Source organism: Podarcis vaucheri, assembly GCF_965113315.1.
Source record: "Podarcis vaucheri genome assembly, chromosome: 11".
Lineage (NCBI taxonomy): Eukaryota > Metazoa > Chordata > Lepidosauria > Squamata > Lacertidae > Podarcis > Podarcis vaucheri.
This window is the reverse complement of record NC_138749.1, coordinates 23,679,795-23,705,220: the sequence shown is the minus strand read 5'-3', so window position 1 is coordinate 23,705,220 and position 25,426 is coordinate 23,679,795. Positions and strand designations below refer to the sequence as shown.

At 43.4% G+C, this 25,426-nt stretch overlaps 1 protein-coding gene across 2 annotated transcripts in view; it reads left to right on the top strand.

Annotated features, from left to right (window-relative positions):
• Positions 1-483: 483 nt before the first annotated feature.
• Positions 484-25,426, top strand: part of SLC38A9 (solute carrier family 38 member 9) — a 46,409-nt gene continuing 21,466 nt past the window's right edge. The window contains exons 1-10 of one of the 2 annotated variants that reach the window (XM_082242006.1): positions 484-736; positions 3,435-3,582; positions 7,504-7,636; positions 8,478-8,599; positions 8,733-8,796; positions 8,912-9,005; positions 12,138-12,308; positions 15,272-15,331; positions 17,685-17,879; positions 18,956-19,063. In XM_082242006.1, coding sequence (XP_082098132.1) covers positions 3,479-3,582; positions 7,504-7,636; positions 8,478-8,599; positions 8,733-8,796; positions 8,912-9,005; positions 12,138-12,308; positions 15,272-15,331; positions 17,685-17,879; positions 18,956-19,063 — 1,051 coding nt within the window. In that variant the 5' untranslated portion in view covers positions 484-736; positions 3,435-3,478. The remainder of the gene's footprint in view (positions 737-3,434; positions 3,583-7,503; positions 7,637-8,477; positions 8,600-8,732; positions 8,797-8,911; positions 9,006-12,137; positions 12,309-15,271; positions 15,332-17,684; positions 17,880-18,955; positions 19,064-25,426) is intronic. The other variant, XM_082242005.1, reaches the window with a different exon arrangement.

Below are 25,426 nucleotides of genomic sequence, written 5' to 3'. Positions count from 1 at the left end.
GATCTGGGTGAAATAAAGCCTAGCTTCGCCAGTGTCTCCTGAAATCACCGCACAGGTGGTACATGCATTGAAACCAGAGAACACGTCAGAAGAGGGTTTTTTGAACATAGGAACGGACCAGGCAAAATAAATGACCAATTTCTGAAGCAGAAATTACAATTTGGCTGGTGCCATTATGAAACTGCTGGCATTTTATCATGTTCTTAACATAATATTGCCTGTCTATTGATGTCAGAAGAGATTCCCTTCCAAAACAACTCCAGATGGCACATCTGGCAAGTCACCTTTGTAAGGAAAGGACTGGAAAATGCTAATCACTGTATCTGCCATCTCCCTCTCAAAATGAACGGGTTGCACACGCTTCGCACCTTACACAGGCGCGCCGCCCTGCGCTTCCACCCCTCCTAGCGGTGGGAAATAAGAGACCTTAAACTCGAAAAGGGAAGCGGGCGTGTGTCACTCTTGAGATGTTATATCTCTGCGGCTGGCTTAGCTCTATGGGCGCAGAGTGGGAGCCGCTCTATGTCGACATCTCTATGGTGGATCCCATGCTTCAGATCCCGTTCGTTTGGATGGCGGATGTGCCGATGGAGGACTGAGGGAGTCCGCTCTATCGGTGCTGAGAGCAGCAAAAGTTCTTCCTGTTTACAGCTTTCGACTGGAAATGACTCAAGCGAGGCAGCAGCCTCGTACCGGTGAATGGTGGCAGACTGAGATCAGGCGGAGCGGAGTCCAGGTACAGAATCTGCATTAGATTTCAATTAAACTTGTGTTAAATATATATATATAATAATAACACACACACACCGATCACCAGCCTTTAGACTGCAGTCCCTGTGCATCCTTACCTAGGAGCAAGGTCCGCGGAACTCAGCGAGACTTGCTACTGAGTAAGGGGTCAGTTGCTCGTGTGGTCAAGTGCCTGCTCTAATATAGCAGACATTTGCAAATAAATGGGTTATCGGTTGTCAGAAGAAGGCAACGGCGTCATTTAGCTGGAGAAAACAGGAGTCCGTCTCTTTCTTGCTCTCTCCTCAGTCAGATCTCAAGTTAAAAGAGATCTTCGGGATTTTGGTAGCGCAACAGAGGTTTTTTTTTTTTTTAATCGCTCCTTTATTTGGATGGGTGAAGGAAAAGAATCCAAGTTTGAAATCTCAAGTTCTGTTTGTGGTAAATGCTCCACAGTAGCGACAACGTCAGCCTGTTGGCGCTGATGAGATTTAAAGTTTTATCAAGGGAACTGAAAACTCTGCCTATGGTGTAGCCAGAAGTAAAGAATCTTTAAGTCCCACTAATTTCGGGAGAATGTTAAATATATCCCACGCTGCCCCATTGAAATAAATGGAACTTAAGCATCTTTTGTTTGGATAATCGTCCTTTAACAAGGCTGGTTTGATTCTTCTCGCTGCCAGTTCCTTAGATGCTTTACCCCACTGCAGGGTCTTTGTACCCAGAAATAAGCTTTGGGAACCCCCAGATCTTCAACTGCTGCCGCTCTGCATGTTTTGGGGAACAAAACTCCATATGAGGGTCTTCATGTCTGAAATGCATTGTAAGGAATAGGTTTTAAAAGCTTTGGCACAGGGTAAATGTGGCCCTCTGTCCACCCCCCCCCAAAAAAAAAAGCTGAGAGATCTTTTAGGGACAGCCTTCCAGCCAGGGGAATAGATGATCTGGGCAGGGGTAAGCATTTGTTTTTGGTCAAAGGCTACATTATATCAAGAGTAATCTGGCTCCTACAGATTAGAATTTCTGATTCTATGCAGGTTTGCTCAGAATTAAACCCTATTGTGCTTGATGAGGTTACCCTCAAGTAAACAGAGAATATTGTTTAAAATATATACAAAAAAGCAGAGCAGCTACTGTTCTGGAAATCAAATAAAAATAATTCCATGTTGTCTTTAGTGTGTTGCACATACAGATTATTAATTTATGAAAATAATCATGAATCACCTTTCACTCCAGAAGGGGGCACCAAGGTAATTTAAAATTTACAGAAGCCTACCCATTTGTTTTCAGACACCTATTGGTTTGGAGGGATATTTCTCCCAAAGCCATACAACTATGGAAAGAGTGTTTTTAAAATATTTTAATCAAATAAAATACTGTTATTTCCAATTGTTCTGAAGCTATATAGAAAGAGAACGAAAGCACTGTTAAGTATAAAATTACAGGGGAAACAGACAGGGGTGGAAAGCATGGGGCAGTTTTAGATGGAATCAGGGTCGTCTGCCTGTGATTTAGGGTGTTCCAAAGCTTATTTTGAAGAGCAGATATTTGCAAATGTGTTTATTCAGATCGCTTACACACATCCGGTGTTGAACCAAGCAGCAACTTCCTCTTTATTTGAAACAACTGAGATTTTTCCAACTCAGATGTTGACCTCAGTTTTATGGGTTATGTCAGTTAAACTTTCAGATACTATTGTGAAGATTATGTACTAACATACTTAACATAGTAGAGGATTAGAATGTATTCAAAGTGAACATTATTAAATGCAAATCAGGAACAGACCTACAGGATATTGCAGCTAACAAGCTTTGAACTTGCAACTCCAAAATAACTCTACGCCTCCTCTCAATGAGATTTCCCAGAAAAAACTACTACTATACATTTTTATAGCTTTATACAATCAGCTCAAGATAATATAGCTTCCTAAATTCTGTGACTGGTAAACATCAGACCAGTAGTTGCTTTGTTATCTTTTAACTTCCCATGACTCTATTGAATCAGCTAGTTTCTGGGGGAGAGGTTTCTTATCAGTTAAAAATATGCTGGGCTTTCTCTGGAACATGGATTTCTATTTCCAGTCTTCCACTTCTCCTGTAAAAACAATACACTGAGACCTAACCTCTCCTGATAGTATGTTAAATTTTCCACACTGTTTTTCAGTCATTGTCCCACTTGAACATTTTACTACTTAGGCTACGATCCTGTGCACTCTTACCTGGGTGCCATTGATCTCCGTGTGACCTACTTCTGTGTAATCATGCACAGCATTGTTCGTCCAGAACTTCTGTGGTTTAATTTTTGAATGAAAAATAAACCAGTGTATTTTAAAGCCCAGCCAACGGGGAACAGTCATATAAATTGTTCATTTAAAGCAGGCATGGGGAATCTCAGGCCTTCTAGTTGTTGCTGGACTTCCAGTTTACATCAGCCCCAGGCAGCCTAGCCAATGGTCAGGATAATGGGGTTTGTAATCCAACTCCTTCTGGTGGACTACAGTTTCCCCACCCCCAATTTAAAGCATTTTGCCAAATAAATGTCAAAACATAAATCTTAGATGCTTATTGAAAGGTTATATAGTTAGGCAATTTTAGACTCAGAGCTTAATAAAGTTAAGGGAGGTCCTGTCTTCCTGAAGAAATAATATTTTGAGGAAATGTAGTGATGATCACTTGCAGTAACTTACTTATTTCACTTTCTTTAAGGTTATAATAATTTACTACATTTGGTAGAAGATCGTTCTCCAGATATGGAAGAAGATACTAGTCCTCTTCTGGTCCCTGTTGGAGGTGATGAAAATGACATTGGAGCCCTTAATATTCAGTTTAACCCAGAAGACTTTAAATACAAAAGGTGAGAGGAAATAAATACTTAAGATCTCTTTTACTTAGTATTTTTGGTCTGGCTTCATATTTTCTTCATTTTGATGCTACTTCCTGCAATTTATCCTCCAGCTCAGTAACCTCTTAACTTGAATGTTACTTGTAGAATGGCTATGACACTTGTGTTGCATCAGGATATCTGCTGGATTTAGGTAAAATGTATTATGATTTGAACTGAATAGGTGTCTTGCTGCTGTCCTCTGTAATCTAAACGAGTTCCTGAGTTTCCCACATGCTGTAGCAGTAGCATTGATTGGGAAAAAGTCGAAAGGCATGTTTGAATATTTGCCTGAAGACACAAATGCTAAACTTGTCCATAGAGACGGGGGCAAGCTCCATCTCCTATTACAATAATCTTTATTGTCACTGTCCGATACAGAACAACGAAATTGAAAAAAATCTACATTAGACATTCAAAAAACAACAAGCCTGATATCCTAGCTATCCCAGCCCCCTAAAAACACTGATAAAAGGTAAAGGGACCCCTGACCATTAGGTCCAGTCGTGGCCGACTCTGGGGTTGCGGAGCTCATCTCGCTTTATTGGCCGAGGGAGCCGGCGTACAGCTTCCGGGTCATGTGGCCAGCATGACTAAGCCGCTTCTGGCGAACCAGAGCAGTGCACGGAAACACTGTTTACCTTCCCGTTGGAGCGGTACCTATTTATCTACTTGCACTTTGCGTGCTTTCGAACTGCTAGGTTGGCAGGAGCAGGGACTGAGCAACGAGAGCTCACCCCGTCGTAGCGATTCGAACCGCCGACCATCTGATCGGCAAGCCCTAGGCTCTGTGGTTTAACCCGCAGCTGATACCCCATAATTAAATACAATATACTCCCATAGAGACTACCTTACACTGCATTTAAAACCAAAATCACATTTGGATAAAAAAATTCCTTCCAGTAGCACCTTAAAGACCAACTAAGTTAGTTCTTGGTATGAGCTTTCATTTGCATGCGCACGAAAGCTCATACCAAGAACTAACTTAGTTGGTCTTTAAGGTGCTACTGGAAGGATTTTTTTTATTTTGACTATGGCAGACCGACACGGCTACCTATCTGAAACTGGAACCACATTTGGATAGAAACTGTTTCTCAGGTGGCTAGTCCTAGTCTTTATAACCCCGTACCTTCTTCCAGAAGGCAGAAGCTGAAAGAGATCATTTTCCTGGTATATGTTTCCTGACTGCTCAGGCAGGCAGGAGTACTTTGAGCAGGAGAGGTCTGCAGGTGTTTTTTTTTACTCTCATTCATCTGAACATGAGTAAAACCCTTTGTGTTATCAGTGATCCTGACAAAGCAGGCTCCCCTGATCTACTCACATTCAAGCAAACTCCCCCACAGACCTTTATTGCTCAACACAGACAAGGTCAGGGGATGGGGCTTGCATGCATGTCCCCACCCCCACCCCCCTTACACAGATTCAAGCAAACACACCTAAAGCTTAGGAGCACTGAACATGCCCTTAAGTTAAGTGGCATTGTGTACAGTGGTGCCTCGCAAGACGAAATTAATCCGTTCCGAGAGTCTCTTCATCTAGCGGTTTTTTCGTCTTGCGAAGCAACCCTATTAGCGGATTAGCGCTATTAGCGGTTTAGCGGCTATTAAAGGCTTAGCGGCTATTAAAGGATTAGCAGATTAGTGGCTAAAAGGCTATTAGCGGCTTAGAAAAAGGGGGGGAGCGGGAAAAACGGAACACTTGCAAGACGTTTTCGTCTTGCAAAGCAAGCCCATAGGGAAAATCGTCTTGCGAAGCAGCTCAGAAACGGAAAACCCTTTCGTCTAGCGGGTTTTCCGTCTTGCGAGGCATTCATCTTGCGGGGCACCACTGTACTGTTCCAATCACAGCTTGCAGATGCAATTTGCAAAGTGCAATATAAAGGCATGTTGACCCTTCACAGGGTCAAGCTCCACAAAGAAGACTTTGCGATCAGCTGTGATTTGGGATGGCTTGATGCGAAGAGAAGGCAGTGCTCCTGCACCTTTAATCCTTGTGTAGAAGAGGGAATTTAGGCAGGTGTAGCTTGTCACAGGACCTGATAAATTATGTGTGTGAATCAGCTCTAAAAAGCAGCAGAGGTGGGGAATATAATTTTGCAGTAATAATTAGTTAGCAGTGTGTTTTTGGAAAGTTAGGAAGCTTGTGGCCCACCAGCTAATACTTTTTGAGAATACTTGTTCTTGTAGCCTTAGATTGACGTGTGCTTGGGGGGTAATTTGCTATATGTTAAAAGGGCATACAGTCAGGTAATAGAAGTCTGCATGGGAGCCACTTAGTGCTGTCTCAGTTTGGGAGGTCTTCAAGGTAATGTTTAATCCATATTGTTCAAATGTTGATACTGTTCCCTTGGTTTCCTTAAGTAGAAGCTGCTCGAGTATATGTAAATTGCTGTTTTGGGGGACAGTTTCATTGGTATTTAGTTAGCTGGCGTGACACTGTTGTGGCTAAAAGAAAAAGTGTGTGTGGTTTTTGTGGTTCTTTCCTTCCATAATTGATCTTTGTGGTTATGATGTGGACCCATGCAACAAATGATACAGAGCAAGTGAGATTGTATCTTTTCAAATAGGCCAGTTGATTTCTAAACATATGAGTCACCTCTTGTACTCTTTGTGTCTTTTAAAAAACTATTATGATTTTTAATGTGATTTGTAAGCGATGTTGAAGTTTCCAGTCAGTGTTGCTATCTTTTAGGCAGGATTCAAGCCTAGCCACCTCCCTGACATTTTTCTGTATAGAGGAAATCTTTTCATACAGAGCCTGTGAAAACTTAGGCCTTAGTAAATTTGTTAGGTGCTACAGAACTCTGTTATATTTGTATGAAGGGAATATTCAGCCATGTGAACCCCATCTGCATTCCCTCTAAATAAGCACGTGGCTGAGAGTCCACCTGGATCCATCATTGCTGCTGGAGGTCTAAGTGACCCCTGCAGCTAAGAGTGTCTTTTACTAGCTTTTACACTTGAGAGCCAGTGTGGTGTAGTGGTTAAGAGCAGTAGACTCGTAATCTGGGGAACCGGGTTCGTGTCCCTGCTCCTCCACATGCAGCTGCTGGGTGACCTTGGGCTGGTCACACTTCTCTGAAGTCTCTCAGCCCCACTCACCTCACAGAGTGTTTGTTGTGGGGGAGGAAGGAAAAGGAGAATGTTAGCCGCTTTGAGACTCTTTCGGGTAGTGATAAAGCGGGATATCAAATCCAAACTCCTTCTCCTTCTCCTCCTCCTCCTCCTCTTCTTCTTCTTCTTCTTCTTCTTCTTCTTCTTCTTCTTCTTCTTCTTCTTTAGCTGGTGCACCAGCTGTAGTCATTCCAGGCCATGGATAGTGTGGCTATAATGACTCATGCATTGGATTACTGCAATGTGCTCTAAGGGGCTGCCCTCAAAGCTGCTTTGGAAGTTGCAGCTAGTGCAGAATGGCAGCTAGATTGCTGAGGAGGAGAGAATTTGCAGAGTAGGAGAGAGTTTCATCATCATACAACATCAATTTTGATGGGAATGCTCTGGCTGCCTGGGTGCTGGCAAGCAAAATTTAAGGTGTTTTGGTTAACCTAAAAGGCTCCATTCAGCTTTAAGCAACTACTCTCCCAAACAGACCTGCTCACAAATTGAGATCTTCAGCAGAGGCCCAGCAGCCAGCTAAGGTTCATTATGGCATCAGCCTGAGCTTTCTTTGTGATGACACCTAAATTGTGCTTCCAGTATTAAAGGCAGTGTACTGGGGGACATGAGCAAGAAAATGCTACTTTACTCATATCTGACTCACAGGCTTTTGATAAGCATCTGGTTGGGCATTGTGGGAATCAAATGCTGGACTATTTTGTTCCATTATCAACCTCTAATGTTAGTCTTCTGTTGATTATGGCTTTAAAGACTATTATGTTTTTTATTTCTCTTCCAGGCCATTCCATATAGAACCTACAAATATTGTTACTGTGAATGATGATACGCAGAGAATTACAGATGAAGCTTCAGCAATGAATAAGCGGATTCATTACTACAGCAGGCTTGCGTCGCCCTCAGATAGAGCACTGGTAAGCAAAAGACAAGTTATTGCAAAACTCCCAGGTGTGGGAGCACCAAACAAACTATGAGGTGTAACCAAGGTTTGCTCGTCTTACCACTCATTGCTTGTTTGGCCAAGACAAACCCCAAGTTCAGGTTCACATAAAACACTAAGCTGGAGTAAGTCCCAGTACTTAGTCCCCAGTAGTGCAGCAGGATGGGGAGAGAAGCGAAGAGGTAGCAGCTTTTGTAACAGTACATCAGCCCACTTACTCATTCACACTCAACCATGGTTTGGCTTATCACTGGGCTGATTAACACCATCCATTCAAAGCACATGGTGTCCTCCCCAAAAAATAATTATGGGGACTGTAGTTCAAGACTGCTGTGAATTGTAGTTCTGTGAGGGGGTAAACTACAGTACCCAAGCTGCTTTAAGGAGAAACCATGTGCCTTAATTGTATAATATGGGAATGAGTCAATTGTCTTATTATATTTTATAGCTTGGGCTACCATATTATGGACGCTCACCTTAATTCATTTGGATTTACAGTACTTTTAGGATTGTAAGTGTTGGACAGCAGACATAGGCACTTAACATTTCTCTTTTTTTCATTATTTTACTTTTGCCAGGTTTTTTTCCCTTTCAGTTTTTAAAAGCTCCCCTCCCACACAACATAGAAGCTCAAATATTAAATAACATTTGCACTGTTGCATTTCAAGTAAGCTTTGTTGAATTCAATGGGCAGAACTTGCTTAAAACTGGGATTGAAGTGCCTTCTTGAATTCTTCTGCGAATACAGGAGTACTGCATTGCAGCACCAGAGACTTACACTGTCACTAAGGCCTTGTGTTCTCATCTTTTGTTAGGTGGCTCCTGATCACGTACTTCCTGCTCCAGAAGAAATCTACGTGTATAGTCCATTAGGAACGGCTTACAAAATAGATGGCTGTACAGATGGTTACGGCAAAAACTCAAGCATAGTAACTATGTATGTGAAATGCTTTCCAAGCATGGTAGATATGAAGTACATTATTTGTCACAAATTCATGATACGTAGAAAAAGCTTCCACGATCAGTTTTAGTTTCTCATATTTTTACGTGTGCATGTTTTCTCCCCTCAGATTTATGATCTGGAATACAATGATGGGTACATCTATATTAAGTATTCCCTGGGGAATAAAACAGGTAAGGCAACTTACAGGTGTGTCAAGGTCAATCTTAATGCAGCAATGTGTGGGTGTAATTTAATTTGCATCAATGTCACAATATGCTAATCCTTTTTTTTCATTTTAAAAAACAGGCTGGATTTACCTCTGGAATTGTTATTATTTTGTTAATGGGAGTATTGACACTTTACTGTTGCTACAGAGTTGTGAAATCGAGGACAATGATACGTAAGTATGAGTTTCAGTACTATTTATCTGTGTGATTGTGGTGTTCTGCTACAGGGACTTATTTCCACATTGATTTTTGCAGTGTAGGCAGTCGGACATGTTCTATAGCGCATGCTCAGTTCTCATGATGCACCGATCCTAGAGCTATTTCGCCTAGGTGTGTATAACTGAAAGTGTGCATTAAAACACCCAATTCCACTGTGGCTGTACACAGCCAGGGAAGACTGCTCACTGCTTCTAGTGCTCTTTCAATAAGAGAAACATTCCTGCTATCCTGGAGTAGCTCTTAAACAGGCCTGGCATTGGCACATGACCCTCTTGGGCAGCTGCTGGCTTCTCAGCAGGGCCCACCATCAAGGCCCTAGAACCTGCCCTTGTATCCTCTCTGGGAGCCACCATCTTAATGTATTGCTGCGCCCTGGAGTTGAAGACATTGTAGTTCTACAATACTCATACTTACGGGACCGCCTCTCCTGGTATGTCCTGCAGAGGACCCTAAGGTCCATGAATAATAATAGCTCAAAGGTCCCGTGCCCTAAGGAAGCTACACTATCCTCCACCAGGGCCAGGGCTTTTTCAGTGACAGCTCCGACCTGGTGGAATGCTCTGTCCCACAAGACTAGGGCCCTGCAGGGCCTGTAAGGCAGAGCTATTCTGCCTTCAATTTGAATTAGCCTGATCCTCTATTCCCTTGTCCCTTTCCTCTTCTATGAAAAAACCCTTTCTGGGGCCCCACATTTAAATTCTTCCCTGGTTTCCTTGCTGGCCTTAGTAGGACCAACTTGGCCTGTTAGCCCTTGTGATCGTTCGATGTCTACTGACTGGTCCCCCCCCCCCGAAGTTTTGAATTTTATTGATATTGATGCTGCATTTTTGTTGTATTTTATGCTGTTTTAAGTTGCATTTTAATCAATGTTTTATATTTGATATTAGCTGCCCCGAGCCTGGTTTTTAAACCAGGAAGAGTGGGGTATAAATGTTAAAAAATTGTATTTATTTATTTATAAAATAGTGACCCTAAGCTATTCCTGCCTGTTGTAGGGTGGGTTCCATCTGAGAACTCCTTTTCATCAGGAGCAGTTCCAGCTGAATCTGCTTGATAATGGAACACTTGCTCTGTGCAATTCCACTTTGTTCTGAAAGCAAGCTATTAACCTTTTGCCATAAATGGCAATGAATAAGGGCTACTGCATGTGAGCAGGCTGTGTGGCAGGGACGCAGGAGTCTAATGCAACAGTGAGGAACCTTTGGCGCTCTAGGTGTTGCTGGACTCCAATTCCCATCAACACCAGCCAGCATTGTCAATGGCTAGGGTTGATGGGAATTGTAGTCCATCAAATGTTTGGAAGCCCACAGGTTCCCCAATTGTGGTTTCGTAGACCTACACAGAGTCACATTTCCTGTAACGCTGGCCAAAGGTTTTTGGTTTCCCTTTTCTTGTCACATACTGCAGTGACAGGAAAAGCCACAACTGATCTCACTGTTGTATCTGCCCACCTTATTACTGTTAGTTCCTTACTGTTACTTTTTAAAGATATAGCCTCCCTCTTGTGTGTGGGTGCGCCGTTTTTACTACAAAAGGATCCCCAGTCAGAGACTTAGGGTTGTATCCATGAGTAACTTAGGTCCATTAATTCCAGTACTATGCCTGCTCATCAGTTGGATACACTCATCAAGTTTGCTATTGATACAAAGCTTTAACTTAATGCAATGTTTACGAGGTCTCTGGCGCTTAATACAGTGGTGCCTCACAAGACGAAATTAATTCGTTCCGCAAGTTTTTTCTTCTTGCGAGTTTTTCGTCTTGCGAAGCACGGTTTCCCATAGGAATGCATTGAAAATCAATCAATGCGTTCCTGTGGAAACAGCCTTCAGACCAGGTCCGGGGACAGTCTGTCCCCCGACCTCTTCTGAAGGCTGGGGGGGGGGGACAAGGGCTTTTCTTCCCACCCCCAGCATTTTAAAAAACCCCGGGACAGCGGAGGACTTCTCCGCTGTCCGGGGCGATCTTAAAATGCTGGCGGGCGGCATTTTAAAATCGCCCCGGGACAGCGGAGGACTTCTCCGCTGTCCGGGGTGATTTAAAAGCCCCTGGGAAGGCAGGCAGGGGGGACAAAGACTTTTGCCCCCCGCCGGCCTTCAGAAGAGGTCCTGGACCTCTTCTGAAGGCGGGCGGGGGGCGAAAGTCTTTGCTCCCCCCCCCCGCCTGCCTTCAAAAGCCGTCCGGGATAGCGGGAAGCGCTTCCCTGCTATCCTGGACTGCTTTTAAAATGCTGGCGGTGGGGAGCAAAGCCTTTCGGCCCCCGCCGGCCTTCCTGGACCTCTTCTGAAGGCCGGAGGGGGGGGAGGCTTTGCTCCCCACTGCCAGCATTTAAAAGAGGTCCCCGGAGATTTTCCTATGGGCTTGCTTCTTGGGAAATTCGTCTTGCGAAGCAACTCGCAAACGGAAAACCCTTTCGTCTTGCGGGTTTTCCGTCTTGCGAGGCATTCGTCTTGCGGGGTACCACTGTAATTATTAACTTAGCAGAAATCTGACTTCATGTTTTTCTGTACCATTCCTGCAACCTTCACTTGGCAATCCTATGCGCAGTCCACCCAATATCTTAAAATCAAATTTATAAAGCCCATCTATACACAAGGTTCAGTTCAGGCCTTTTCTGGGGCCTTTTCTGGGCAAAATTTTCTCACCATGGGCAAACAGATGCTTGTGGGAAGCCTGCAAACTGACCATGAGCACAACAGTGCACTGCCCACCTGCGATTTCCTGCAGCTGGTATTCGGAAAGACATTACTCATCTCCCTTGTTTTTAGAAGGCAAGTGAAAACATGCCTTCTAATACGTCAACAACCCTTCTTCTGCTTGCTGCTTGGTGGTTGCTTTAAATGCTATAATTGTATTTTAGATATTTTTGTTGCTATTTTAAAAACGTACGCTACCTTTATTTTTGCAAATAACTTTAAAAGCAATAGGCTTTTATTTCACTTTGTTAGGATGTTCAGCATCAATTGTTGAGAATCTGTGATATCTTAATGTTTAGGAATCTTCAGAATGCAAAGTATGTGTAAGCAGTAATGATTAGATTATTGAATTCTAGTATTAACTCTATGCTTAATGTGTCCCGTCCCCCCCAGCTTTAATAGATACCTCAACTTGGGAATTCCCAGATGTTTGCAAGTATTACTTTGGATCATTCGGTCAGTGGTCTAGCCTTTTGTTTTCGTTGTTATCTCTTATTGGAGCCATGGTGGTTTACTGGGTCCTCATGTCCAATTTCCTTTACAACACGGGGATATTTATTTATAGTAAGTGTGAACTTTTCTTTTCATTCCTTGCAGCTGGGCCTTGGTTTTTCCTACCTGGCAAATAATATGTAATAGTTCATAGCAGAACTCATGGCTGCATCTGTTAAAAGCTGTTTTGGTCTATGTTTCAGTGTGTGTAATTATGTGAGTGTTTATTGCAAGCCACTTTAGACACCGTCTGCTGTAGAAAAGTGTCATATACATAAAATAACTTGCAGTGCAATCCTGCACATGTCTTCTCGGGAGGAAGACTATGAGTTTTCTTCTTACTATTTTTTGTACTGGCCTTGCTTGCACGTCGCTTTGAACAACAGCTGCCACATTGCCAGGTGCTCGGCTATGATTTGGCTTAGCGTTGTGTCTGAAACCAGACTTGTGGTTTGTCTCTCTCCAAGCAAAGCATGAGTGGGCCAAGAACATAATCTGGTTGCAGCTCATGGTTTGTCCGAAGAGAGACAAACCATGAGCTCAGGTGTGGATGTAACGCTAAGCCAAACCATGCTTTACCTTGAAGTAGCATGGCATCACGACAAATGAAGCAGCTGTGATTGTTTTCCTGTGCCCCAGAATGCTGTGCATTCCCCTTTAAATCATAGTTAAGGTTAACTGTGGTTTAAAATGACTTGTAAACCAAACCATCGTTGTTCATTTTTATAATCATCCTGAGAATATACTCAAAGGGCACTATAAAAATACTCTAAATAAATTCGCCCTTTAGAAAACCTGCTTATAAAACTCAAATATCACACTGAATAGACTGTTACAGTGTGCGTACTAAGATCTCTGAGAAAACAAACTTCTCTGTATAAACAAATGCACAATATTTGAAATAAATTATTATAGTAGTGCCCTTTATTAAGCATGCCGATTCCTAGGAATCTCTTCAACATTGCACATTGTGGTGCCCTGGAACTAATTTAAATGTTATGAAAACATGCAGGTCCTTATATTTTTTGGCTATCTTTTGAGATCTGAGCATCATTCTCAGGTGAGCTTCCCTCACCTAGTGCTCTCCAGATGTTTTGGGTTACAGACTGACTTGGGTTACAGTCCAAAACATCTGAAGGGCAGCAGTTTGGGGAGGCTGTTCAATGTTAACATTTTAATTTAAATATATCTTACATATATGCTTCTATATACATCTTAAATATGTTTCCATACTATCTCAGATGCATCATAGGAGTATATTTTAGAAGGCTGTTTAAATGGGTTTGGTGTTTGCACTAATCCTAAACATGTAAGCAAGTCTTAATTTGGCTTTTAGTAAATCGGAGTAGGCATAATTGGCTGGTGTTTTAAAGTGGGCCACAGTCTTTCTTCATTGTGGAAACAGCAGGTGTTTTAAGCCATTTATCCAGCAGATGGCAATGTAGTTCACTATAGAAAGAAAAGTTAGCCCAGGCTAAGTTGCAGAATCACAGGTTTTTGGTTTTTAAAAAATGCTCCTTGTACTCTTGTAAGTATCTTTAAATAGATTACGCTGTTGTTGTTTTTTAAAAGTTCTTGCTGCCTAATGATTGCAGAGATATTCTGGACAAAGTAATGACAAAAACACAAAAGGGTTTGGAACAGGCTTGCAAGTGAGCAGAGGTCTAGACATAATAAGAGCCAGGATTGCAGCAAGATCAGGCTCTTGTCCAGGTCCCACTGATCTGGTGCAAACCTGATAGAAATTCCTTACTGCTTTCCTGAAACTTGGGAGACAAGCAAGGAAGGATGAATTGAGGGTAATGGAACTGATGCAAATGACATATTCTCATTGCCTGGACACAATTTTACTCTGAAAACACCAGATCCAGAAATTTTGCAGAGTGCTTGTAAGCATTAATTCTTTGGCTAGTTTATAATTTAAAAGTTGTATTTGATGTGAGACTTTAATGTGGTATTACAGTATAAGGTTAGGAGAGAAGAGGTGGGGAGAGAGAAGGAGGGGTAGTAAACTTACTACCGTATTTTTCGCTCTATAGGATGCACCCGACCATAAGACGCACCTAGTTTTCGAGGGGGAGAACAAGAAAAAAAATTCTCTCCCTCTCTGCCCAGCGCCCCTTCAGCGAAGCGGCAGGAGAAGCGGAGCCCCTTCCATTTCTCCTCCTGCTTCACTGAAGGGGTGCTGCGCAGAGAGGGAAAGCTGTGCAGCGCCTCTCCAGCAAAGCGAAGCCAGGAGAGCAAGAGGGATCGGTGTGCACTGATTCCTCTTGCTCTCCTGAGGCTTCGGGCGGCTATCCCTGAAGTCACGAGAGCAAGGGGATCGGTGTGCTGCGCTCCGGAGGCTTTGCGTTGCTTTTGCCGAAGCCATGGAGCCTGCATTCGCTCCATAAGATGCACACACATTTCCCCTTAATTTTTGGAGGGGGAAAAGTGCATCTTATAGAGCGAAAAGTATGGTAGTTTCCATTGGCATTGAGAGAGGTTGTGGAGGCCCAGGGCATGGTTGGTTGCCTTCAGTGGACTGCAGTGAGTTTTGTTTGCTTTTCATCACTCCGCCCCACTGGCTTACAATCCCAGGTCTAACCTGGGTGCCCTTTTTCCTGACCTGGAAGCTGCCTCTCCCAATTATTTTGTTGTGCTTACGCAGAAGCAAGTGGGAGTTGCTGTGCATGTGAACCTCTCACTTCATATGCCCAAGGGCATTGTAAACAAGGTCCAGTGGTGGTGGTGAACATTGGCACAAATTCAGTGCTGTAGATCAGGGATGGGGAAGCCAGTGCCCTCCAGATGTTGTTGAATTGATTGGGCTTGATGGGAGTTGGGAGTTTACCAACATCTGGAGGAGTAGAACAGAACTGTGGGAAGGTTGTTTTTTGTTGTTAAAACCTAAAACGAGACTGCAGCTTCAGAAATAGTAGTCCACTGGATGTTGCTTTCAGCATGCATCCTGTTTGTTCCAATATACACCTCGGAAGAAACTAGCTGCAGGGCTGAGATGTTCCTAAGTTGTTTGTCTTCCTTTCCCTCTTTAGATTATGCTCATCATATTAATGTAACGGATATTGTTCCTGGTACAAATGGGAGCACTAAAGGTAAGTTTCCAATCCCCCTCCCCTAATTCTCTCTCTCTCTTTCAATAAATAGTATTTATACTAAGATTCAAAGCATCTTTCTGTATTTTAAAAACATTATTTTGGAATATAAAGTAATGAAAGCAAACTGCTTAAAAGTGATAGATAAAATACTTTTAGAATCAGAGGGATGCATCTCCAAGAGATTTTATGCAGTAGTTAGGTCTATCCTGAATGACTAACATTAACCAAAAATAAAATTGGCTGAAAATAGTAAAATATTGCAGAAGTTTCTTTCCCAGGTTTATTTAAAAACCACATTAATAACAATCCTGATTGCAAATAGTAACTTCCAAAAACATAATTTATAAGGTTCTGTGTTTGCGTCAAAAGCTGTGTGAAAAATAATAATCGGTTTGTCACTCCCTTCCCCCTCAATCCAGAAAAGAGTTTCATGTGAATTACTGCAGTACTGTCAACTTTCTCTCAAAACAGTAACTATTATGCAGACAATGGAGAGTAAACAGACTTGCAAAAATAACGCTGATGACTCGGTCGTGTCCATTGGCTTTTCTGAAACATGACCAACTGCTTTGTGCTTAAGGGCATTGTAACCGGCTTGGCATGCAGCCAGTGCGGGATGAAAAGATTTGCTCTAGGAAAATTCCACAGAATACTTAGTTAGACCATGCTCTGCCCATAAATCACAGCTGTTTACTAATGACAGCTGCTTGCATCAGACCCCAGAAATGGTAATCTTGTACTTCACAGGTCACTGACGAAGGTCACATGACAATAGCAGGTTAGAGTGCTTTAACCTGAATCTGAATCAATCACATCTAAAGTGGGTGGGGACAGATTGAATGAGTAAAAGGAATTTGCAGGTGAGCCGTACTGAAATCCCTCCTTGCTGTTTACCTCTCTATTGTCGGCATCCTTCTGTTTGAAGAGAGGGGTGTGCCTCCGGGGGAGAAGTCAAACCGCTGCATTAGCAGCACTGATGTGACCTCCCTGGGCATAGCCTCACATAAAGCACAACCTGTTCAGGGTATCTGTTGGGCCAGCAACTTAATTAAAAGAGGCCCTTAAACTGTGTGTTGGCTGCTTTGTTTGGCATGTTCTCATGTCAGCAATCCATAGTCCAGGAAGAAATTACACTGACATGGTGAACGCTGTATACCAATAGTTGCCAACATTTTTGGGTTCAGGGGCACATGTGGAATTTTGAGAATGGCGGATGTTGGGGGTGCAGTGGTGTAGCGTGGGGGGCAGGGGGGCAGCCGCACCGGGCGCAACATCTGGGGGGGATGCACTCGCAGCTCTCTGTCCCTATGGGTTAGGGGGCGCAAATTACTTGCCTTGCCCCGGATGCTGACAACCCACGCTATGCCACTGCGGGGGTGTAGCTTAATGCAGTGGCATGCGGTCAGTGGGCTAGGCGGACCAGGCTAATTTACTCCTGGTAAATTAGAGCAGAGGTCAGCAAACTTTTTCAGCAGGGGCCAGTCCACTGTCCCTCAGACCTTGTGGGGGGGCCATACTATATTTTGAAATAAAAATAAAAATGAACAAATTCCTATGCCCCACAAATAACCCAGAGATGCATTTTAAATAAAAGGGCACATTCTACTCATGTAAAAACACGCTGATTCCCAGACCGTCTGTGGGCTGGATTTAGAAGGCGATTGGGCCAGATCTGGCCCCCGGGTCTTAGTTTGCCTACCCATGAATCAGAGTATTAAAGCCTCATTCTTCTCAAAGCCCAGGTGGCATCTGGCTGGCTTAGGGAGGCAGATGCGATGCTCAGGTGCGCAACTTTGGAATGTCGCAATGTCACACGTGAGACGTCGCGCCATCTCAAGTTGGCACCTCTGGCCCTAACTGTTCCCTTATGAAAAAATTCACTGCATGCTACTGGTTTAATGCAAAATGGCTGCCCCCTGCAGAAGAGGAGACTTTCTCTGTCTTCTTAAGAGAAGCAAATTCCATAGATATTCCTTATATTGTTTTCTGCAAAGTGGGTGAGGGTTGTGGGTGAGCGTGAAGAGACAACATACAGGTATTCAGCAGCCAAAGCGGTCAGCTGTTTCCCTAAATTACGGACGTGGAATCTGACTCTCTAAATCCTGTTGGACTCATGTTCCCATCAGCCCCAGGTAGCATAACCAGTGGTCCAGGATGATGGGAACTGCAGTCCAAGATCTGGAGAGCCACTGGCTGCCTTAAATGGAGAACCCAAGTGGGTTGCTCTGTTTATCGCTAAGTCACACCACAGTAGGCATCTTACTCATTTTGATGTTTCGGCTCTGATTTCTCCTCCTTGTTATGCTTTCCTTGAAGTAAACCACTGCTTGTTTCCCTTTTGGTTCTACAGTAATCTGCCCAGGTGATGCAGGCAAGGAAGTCCCAGGAAACAGAACCTGGGCGCTTTCTTCTACCGGTGATTCAGGATTTGAGGAATTTGAACGGCTATGGAGCAAATCGAAAACTGTTCCTCTTTACTTGAGCATCCTTGTTCTGCTATTGAATTTCAAGTCTCCCTCTTTCTTTGCCAAATTCAACGTCTTAGGTAGGCAATGCTTTGACTGGAGAATGTACAGTCTGTATTGGGGCAGAATGCCCCACATTTACCACAAGACCTGAAATGTTTCCCCATTGGATATCCACTGTTTTCACTTAATCGGTTAGTCAATATTGCATCATTTTCCCTGAACTGAGGGCCAGGCTACACTTTACACAACAGATCTGTGATCAGATCTCTCCCAATGTCTTTTGTAAAGCTTAAAACATGGGTGGGCAATCTTTTTTTCTGTTAAGGGCTGCTTTCTGTCAGGGATTGCATACTCATGGTGGGCAAGACTGAAGCCAGCAGTGGGCGGAGCCAGTGCCAAAAGTAGGTGGGGTCACTCCTTCTCTTCGACCTGCCCTGCTAAATAGGCTGTTGGAAGATGGGCACATCGCTCTTCCAGTACCTTTTTAATACAAGAAGCTTGTGTTAAAAGGCAACCAGTTCTTTTTATTTATCCTTTGCTCTTCAGTAAATTCATTTCCCAGAACCTCAGGGTTTATAAATTTCATTCAGGAATTTTGTTATTTTCTCTCCCTCTTTCCCCCACCCTTTTACAAATTTCTTAGATTTAGAGCAGCCAATAATAATAATAATAATAATAATAATAATACTAATAATAATAATTTATTATTTATACCCCGCCCATCTGGCTGGGGTTCCCCAGCCACTTTGGGCGGCTTCCAACAAAATATTAAAATACAGTAATGCTTCAAACATTAAAGGCTTCCCTAAACAGGGCTGCCTTCAGATGTCTTCTAAAAGTCTGGTAGCTGTTGTTCTCTTTGACATCAAGTAAACTTGCATTAACATGATTTTCTGACCCCTCTCCATGTGTTCTCTTGTTCGAACCTGGCTGAATAAGATGCAAAATAATTTTATCTCAGTTGCATTAATCTCAAAGCTGATTTGCAAATGAAAAACAAAACACAGAAAAGGGCAAGTGAAGAGGGAAGGATCGGAGGCAGGGAAGCTGGTTTGGGTTGGTCCAAGCTAGAGATCAAAAAGCAACACTTCTGCTCCTACTTAATTTAAATGTATCTGAGTGACTTGTGGTTTTCCCTCTTCCCTTATTGCAGGTACCGTTTCAGTCATCTACCTAGTTATCCTCGTTACTGTGAAAGCTGCTCTCTTGGGATTCCATTTAGAATTTGACTGGTTTAAATCAACCACATATTTTGTTCCAGGTAAACTTTATATATATATATAAAACAGCCATCAGTATTGACTTTAAAACACTCCATTTTAATCATCTGATAAGATGAAAGTGGTTTCGAAAGTATTCTTCAGCCCCTGTATGTAATTCCTTTTGAATTGGTTACCAGTACAGTTCAGGCTACTATATCACTATTGGAATTAATTGCAAGAAACGTAGATTGAGTTGGAACAGTAGGGTGTAGGAGACCATTTATACACTGGTCATTTGCAATTTATAAGAGCCATTAACCAAGGAGCGAAATGCTCAAGCATGCCATGCAGTTTTAAATGAGGCCTTTAAAGAAAATGGGGATTTTCCAGGTGTTGTCGGACTCCAACTCACAACATTCAGGCCCTTGGCCATAGTGGCTGGAGCAGATGGGAACTGGAGTGCAGCAGTAGCTAGGGGACCACAGCTTTCCCATCCCTGATTATAATTTATTGGACCCAATATCATTCTGTGGTGGCTAATCTCAATAATAACAGTAGTACTTAAGAAAAAGAAATTACCGTATTTTTCGCTCCATAAGACACACTTTTCCCCTCCTAAAAAGTAAGGGGAAATGTGTGTGTGTCTCATGGAGCGAAAGCAGGTGGGAGGCTCTGCTCAGCACTCCCTTTAAAGAGCTGCGCCTAGCGTGTGTGCGGCTCTTGGGGGCTTTTCCGCGAGGTGGGAGAAGGGACTGACAGACTGCCCTCTGTCCCTTCCCACACCTCCCAGAAAAGCCAGCAAGAGCCGCTGCCGGGTTCTGCTAAGCGCTCCCTTGTAAGGGCTCCCTTCGTCGCTCCTCCCGCTTTGCTGGGAAGCCAGCAGAACAAGAGGTACTGTGCAGCTATCGCTCTTGCTCTGCTGGCTTCAGCGAGAGCTGCGCAGTTTGCTCTGCTGGCTTCTCAGTGAAGCGGGAGGGGCGACGGAAGGGTTTAAAGCAAGAAAAGCGAGCGCCGCTTACATGCTCTGCGCAGAATTTTTTTTTTCTTGCTTTCCCCCTCTAAGAACTAGGTGCGTCTCATGGTCAGGTGCATCTTATGGAGCGAAAAATATGGTACATTAGTACCTAGTGCAATTCTTGTTGCATAATCCTTACAACGAGCCTGTCAGGAGGGCTGGTATGTTCACCCTCTATTACAGGTGCAATAATTTTAGTAGTAGATAGGTAGCTGTGTTGGTCTGCCATAGTCAAAATAAAAAAATTCCTTCCAGTAGCACCTTAAAGACCAACTAAGTTAGTTCTTGGTATGAGCTTTCGTGTGCATGCACACTTCTTCAGATACCAATCAGATATCAGATATCAGATACGTATCTGAAGAAGTGTGCATGCACACGAAAGCTCATACCAAGAACTAACTTAGTTGGTCTTTAAGGTGCTACTGGAAGGAATTTTTTTATTTTAATAATTTTAGTGTAAGCAATTGAGGTTTGACTAAGGCCACCAAGCAAGTTTCATGACTGAACTGATTTCCCCTTCCGCCATCAAGTTGCTCTTTCATTTATGCTCTTAAGCACTTTGCTGGCACCAGCCCTGCAAACATCAGGCCACCAGAATTCCCCCACACACCAGGGCCCCATCTGCTTTGCTCTCACACCTGCATCCATATATGGCTTTTCCTCTCCTTCAGCTTCTCAGTTCTGCCAAAGGAGATGGAGGGGAGAGGGATTGACTACGGTATTTGAATGGGTAGAGAATTCCTTTCCTCATTTGACACAGTCTCAATCCAGGAAGGGCATCAGGTGGAACAAGGGCTGTCCTCTTCCCCCCTTTTCTGCGATCCAGGCCTCTAGCTGTGTGGGACCAACTAGCCCTATTAACCTTCTTGCCCATAGTGATGCCTAGGATGATCAGTGTGGGGAGGAAGGAGAAGAGCTCCATCCAAGACTTGGCAACACTTTCAGGGTCTCCCCCATGCAGCTGAATCTACTCAGATGTGGGGAAATGGTTGCATAAGAAGCACATCCAGGTCTGACAATTCCAGAGTGATTTCAGCACAGCATGATGGTTGGGTTTTCTGGCCAGAGGCTGTGGGTGGGTTGACTTTTCCAGCTTGCTAGCACCTGGAGCTTGCATTGGCACTAGTCAAAATGCTCTTGAGGCTATTAGCCTCTTTTTCTTCCTCCAGAAGGCTTGTAATGAGGCATCAGGGACCTTCACTAGGAGTCTCATTCTGCTGCCAAAAAAAAAAGAGCTCTGAAGAACTTGCTTTCTTCATGTGGTGTCTGATTAGAATTAGGTACTCTTTTCACCTGGGGAATCGTTATGTCAGTTGCTAACATTTAATTAATTCTTGCTGGGGGAAGTAGAAACACCCTTTCTGCCCACTCCCCAGTGAATTTCAGAGGGGTTCAGCCCCACCCTACCCTGGTAATTCATTTGCTTTAGAGAACAGTTCATCTGTTCTCCAAGTCACAATAGATCAGTTGTCATAAACCCAAAGAGAACTTCTGGCGACTGTTCCAAACACAGCTTTCCTCCACAGAAGAACACATGTGGAAAATATTGTACAGTGGTACCTCTGGTTGCATACTTAATTGGTTCCGGAGGTCCGTTCTTAACCTGAAACTGTTCTTAACCTGAGACACCACTTTAGCTAATGGGGCCTCCTGCTGCCGCTGCAATGCCGGAGCACGATTTCTGTTCTCATCCTGAAGCAAAGTTCTTAACCCGAGGTACTATTTCTGGGTTAGCGGAGTCTGTAACCTGAAGCGTCTGTAACCTGAAGCATATGTAACCCGAGGTACTACTGTATAAGAAGTCCCTGTCCATATTGTAGTGAATGGAACTAATTCTATTCCAACATCGTCTTCCTGCAAATGCCATTGTCATAAGTTTGTTTATCTGTAAAACTTGCATCCTGTACTTCTGTCAGAAAACCCCAGAACACCTGCTGCAAATACATACATAAAGCACAATAATAATAAAGCACCACATAGGTTGTCTTTTCACTGCAGAGGCTAATATTGCCGTCTTAAAAGCCTGCACAAAAAGCAGGTCTTCAGGGAACGCTAAAAGCTATGCTGCGCCAAATCACAGTGAAGGGAAGGGCCATAGCTCAGTGAGAGAGAGAATCTGCTTTGAATGCAGAAGGTCCCTGGTTGAGTCTGTGGCATTTCCAGGTAGGGATAGGAATGTCCCCTATCTGAAACCCTGGAAAGCTGCTGCTAGTCAGTGTAGACCAGGCTTCCTCAACCTCGGCCCTCCAGATGTTTTGAGATTACAATTCCCAGCATCCCGGACCAATGGTCCTGCTAGCTAGGGATCATGGGAGTTGTAGGCCAAAAACATCTGGAGGGCCAAGGTTGAGGAAGCCTAGTGTAGACATTACTAAGCTACATGGACCAGTCATCTGCCTTGGTTTGAGGAAGCTGGTACCCTTCTAGTTTTCAGAGGAAGGGCATACCACAACTGAGGTGCTCTTGCTAAGAAGGCCATCTGATGGGCAGTTGATGCTGAGATTTCACCTAAGGAACTTAAGGAACTACCAGCAGGATATCAAGTCATGGGTTAGATTATGTGTTTGGTTGAGGGGGTGCATTTCAACAGATTTGAGGGTCCCCCCCCCCTTAGAATTAGCAGTATAAAAATTTTATGAGGTAAATAGCAGAGTTCCTCTACGGAAGGGAAGAAAAAAGCTGTGTTAAATTGAAAGGTATTACAGGAAGAAATGTTTTGAATGGGGCAATTGAGGAAAACCAGACTGTAGGTGCGGCTGGTTGTGAGCAAGGAGAGTTTCTTTCTCATCTTAAGTGTGAGCCCCACACAAAACATCACATGAAATCTCGAGTCTCGAGATAGCAAAGCGTACCTATCCACCAGCTATCTCCTCCTCCTACCTGTTTGCAGTTATTCATTAATTTATATTTATGTCCTGCTCTTCTACCAAGGAACTCGGGGTGGCATATATGGTTCCCCCCCCCCACAAATGCCTTTTTATCCTCAAAACACACCTGCAAGTTAGGTTAGTCTGAGGGATGGTGACTGGCCCATGCTCACCTGGTAGGCTTCATGGCTGAGTGGGAATTTGAAGTTGTTTCCTCTGGTCCTATAATCCATTCCTCTGGTCCTATAATCTGCCCAATCATACTACTCTGGGTCTCTCAGCTGGCTTGCCCCATAACAAGATTGGCAGGAAGTGGATCGGAGAAAAGCCCTTTCCCCCTCTCAATCCACTCCGTGGTGGGACGGAATACGTGAAGGAAATACCGTATTTTTCGCTCCATAAGACGCACCAGACCACAAGACGCACCTAGTTTTTGGAGCAGGAAAACAAGAAAAAAAAAAATCTGAATCTCAGAAGCCAGAATAGCAAGAGGGATCACTGCGCAGTGAAAGCAGCAATCCCTCTTGCTGTTCTGGCTTCTGTGATAGGTGCGCAGCCTGCATTCGCTCCATAAGATGCACACACATTTCCCCATACTTTTTAGGAGGGAAAAAGTGAGTCTTATAGAGCAAAAAATACAGTAATTCTCTTATATTCCCAGGTTGATTTTTCTTATCTCTCTCACACACATAATAATAATAATAATAATAATAATAATAATAATAATAATAATTTTATTTCAGTGTTCTAAAGAGGGTAAAAATTAGTATATGAACATGTTCCGCAAGTTATTTTTCTGGAGTCCTCCCACTCAGTTTACTTGGAGAGCGAGCCAGGACAGAAGCAGACTAGCCCAACTCCCTGAAGGCCACAGGGCTGCAGCTGTTGAGGAGAGAGAGGAAGCACTGCATGCCTTTGTTCTATTATGTATAAACTTTAGCGCAGTTAAAATACTATTTAACAAATGCTTTCTCTAATCTACTTTCAGTATTCTTGTTTCCCGCCTTTCTGTCTTGTGTGTCTCTCTCAATAGAGGAAGGAATGCTAAGGGGCTGTCTTCATGCAGGCAGTTGCCCCATGGTGCCAATTCAGAGGCAACCGTGTGCACATAGCAAAGTTAAATATGTGACATTTATATTATCCCACCAATACAACCACCTCCTTTTTGTGGTTTCAGTTGATAGGGAGGCAGTTGGAATGCAAGAAAGCTGGCTTGTGCCGTTGTCTGTCACAATCGTTGTCTGTTAGGCTGTGCACTTGCAAGAGCTGATGTAATTTAGTGACCACATAGTTTGAGCTCCCAACTCAGATGCTATGAACTCCCTAAGCAACTTGCTCTCTTTCAGCCCCTCCCATTGAAATGGAAAATTAAACTTCCAGTTTATGATAAACTGCTTCCCCCCCTTTGCGAAGCTCAGGGTGCAGCATAAATTAACCTGTCAAAAATACTTTCGCCTTTTCAGGAGAAACTTGAAATACTGATTTCTTGAGCTTACCATGTAGAAAAAAGGAGTTACAGTGACCCATTTTTTTTGTCAGTCATGTCCTGCTTTATAATTTAAGTTGTACAATTTTGTAACATACCACCATTTAGAGAAATAGAGTATTACAAAACTGGGCCAGATTTATTACTGTCCCATGTAACGGTAAGTGCCGCAGCTTTAAGTGCTTCAATACAGATGGCAGAACCTAATATGGTTCTGTGTTCCTTTTTTTGTATATTTTTTATAGGCGATGGACAAAATTCATAAAACTAAGGTCATTTCTCATTAAGAGCAAAAAGAGTTGCTGCTTGCTATAATGCAAAACATATGTAACTTTGACGAATTTGTAAGGAGTCCATGCCGAGATTCCGGATTTGCGGTTTGGAAAATGTTTCTCCCCTCTTCTCCCATCCCCTATAATAGTGTAAATAATGGCGCTAAAAAGGTTTCCTAGTCAATGGCTGACCTTTGCGGTAAACATCATTTCCCATCCAAACAATGAAATATGGAGTGATTGAGCTTTAGTTTGACAGCAGGGATAGGAAAAACCATTTGCGCTGCTAGAGAGATGCGCACTTCTCTTAGTCCTCCTTGGTAAAGATCCAAATAGAAAAGATGCCTCAGGGACAAAACAAGAACAGTTGCAGACAAATAGCTTGTGTGGGCCACAGTGGCATGCAAACTCCATGGAGATGGTCCAGTTTGTGCCATGTGCATATTCATACCTGAGAGAGTTCATTTTACCTGCGACTGCAGTTGCATCGATTTCAGCTTAGCTTGATTTACAATGCAGCACAGAGCTGTTCCCTGACAGCCCTCCAGATGTCCTTCGTCAGAAAACACTGCTCAGATTTTGCTGTTTACTGGCACACTTAATCTGTGAATGTTTATAGTCTGCATGGTTATCCAAACAGAGCAGGGTAGCGGGTGGAGGGAAGAGGGCTGGAGAATGATGCAGCTTTGATGAATTGTTTGTGAATTGGAACAGATGTCAAGCCAAGCAAACTGCATTTTGGTGAATCCAGATTTTTTTAACTTTAATCAGACCAGTCCTAC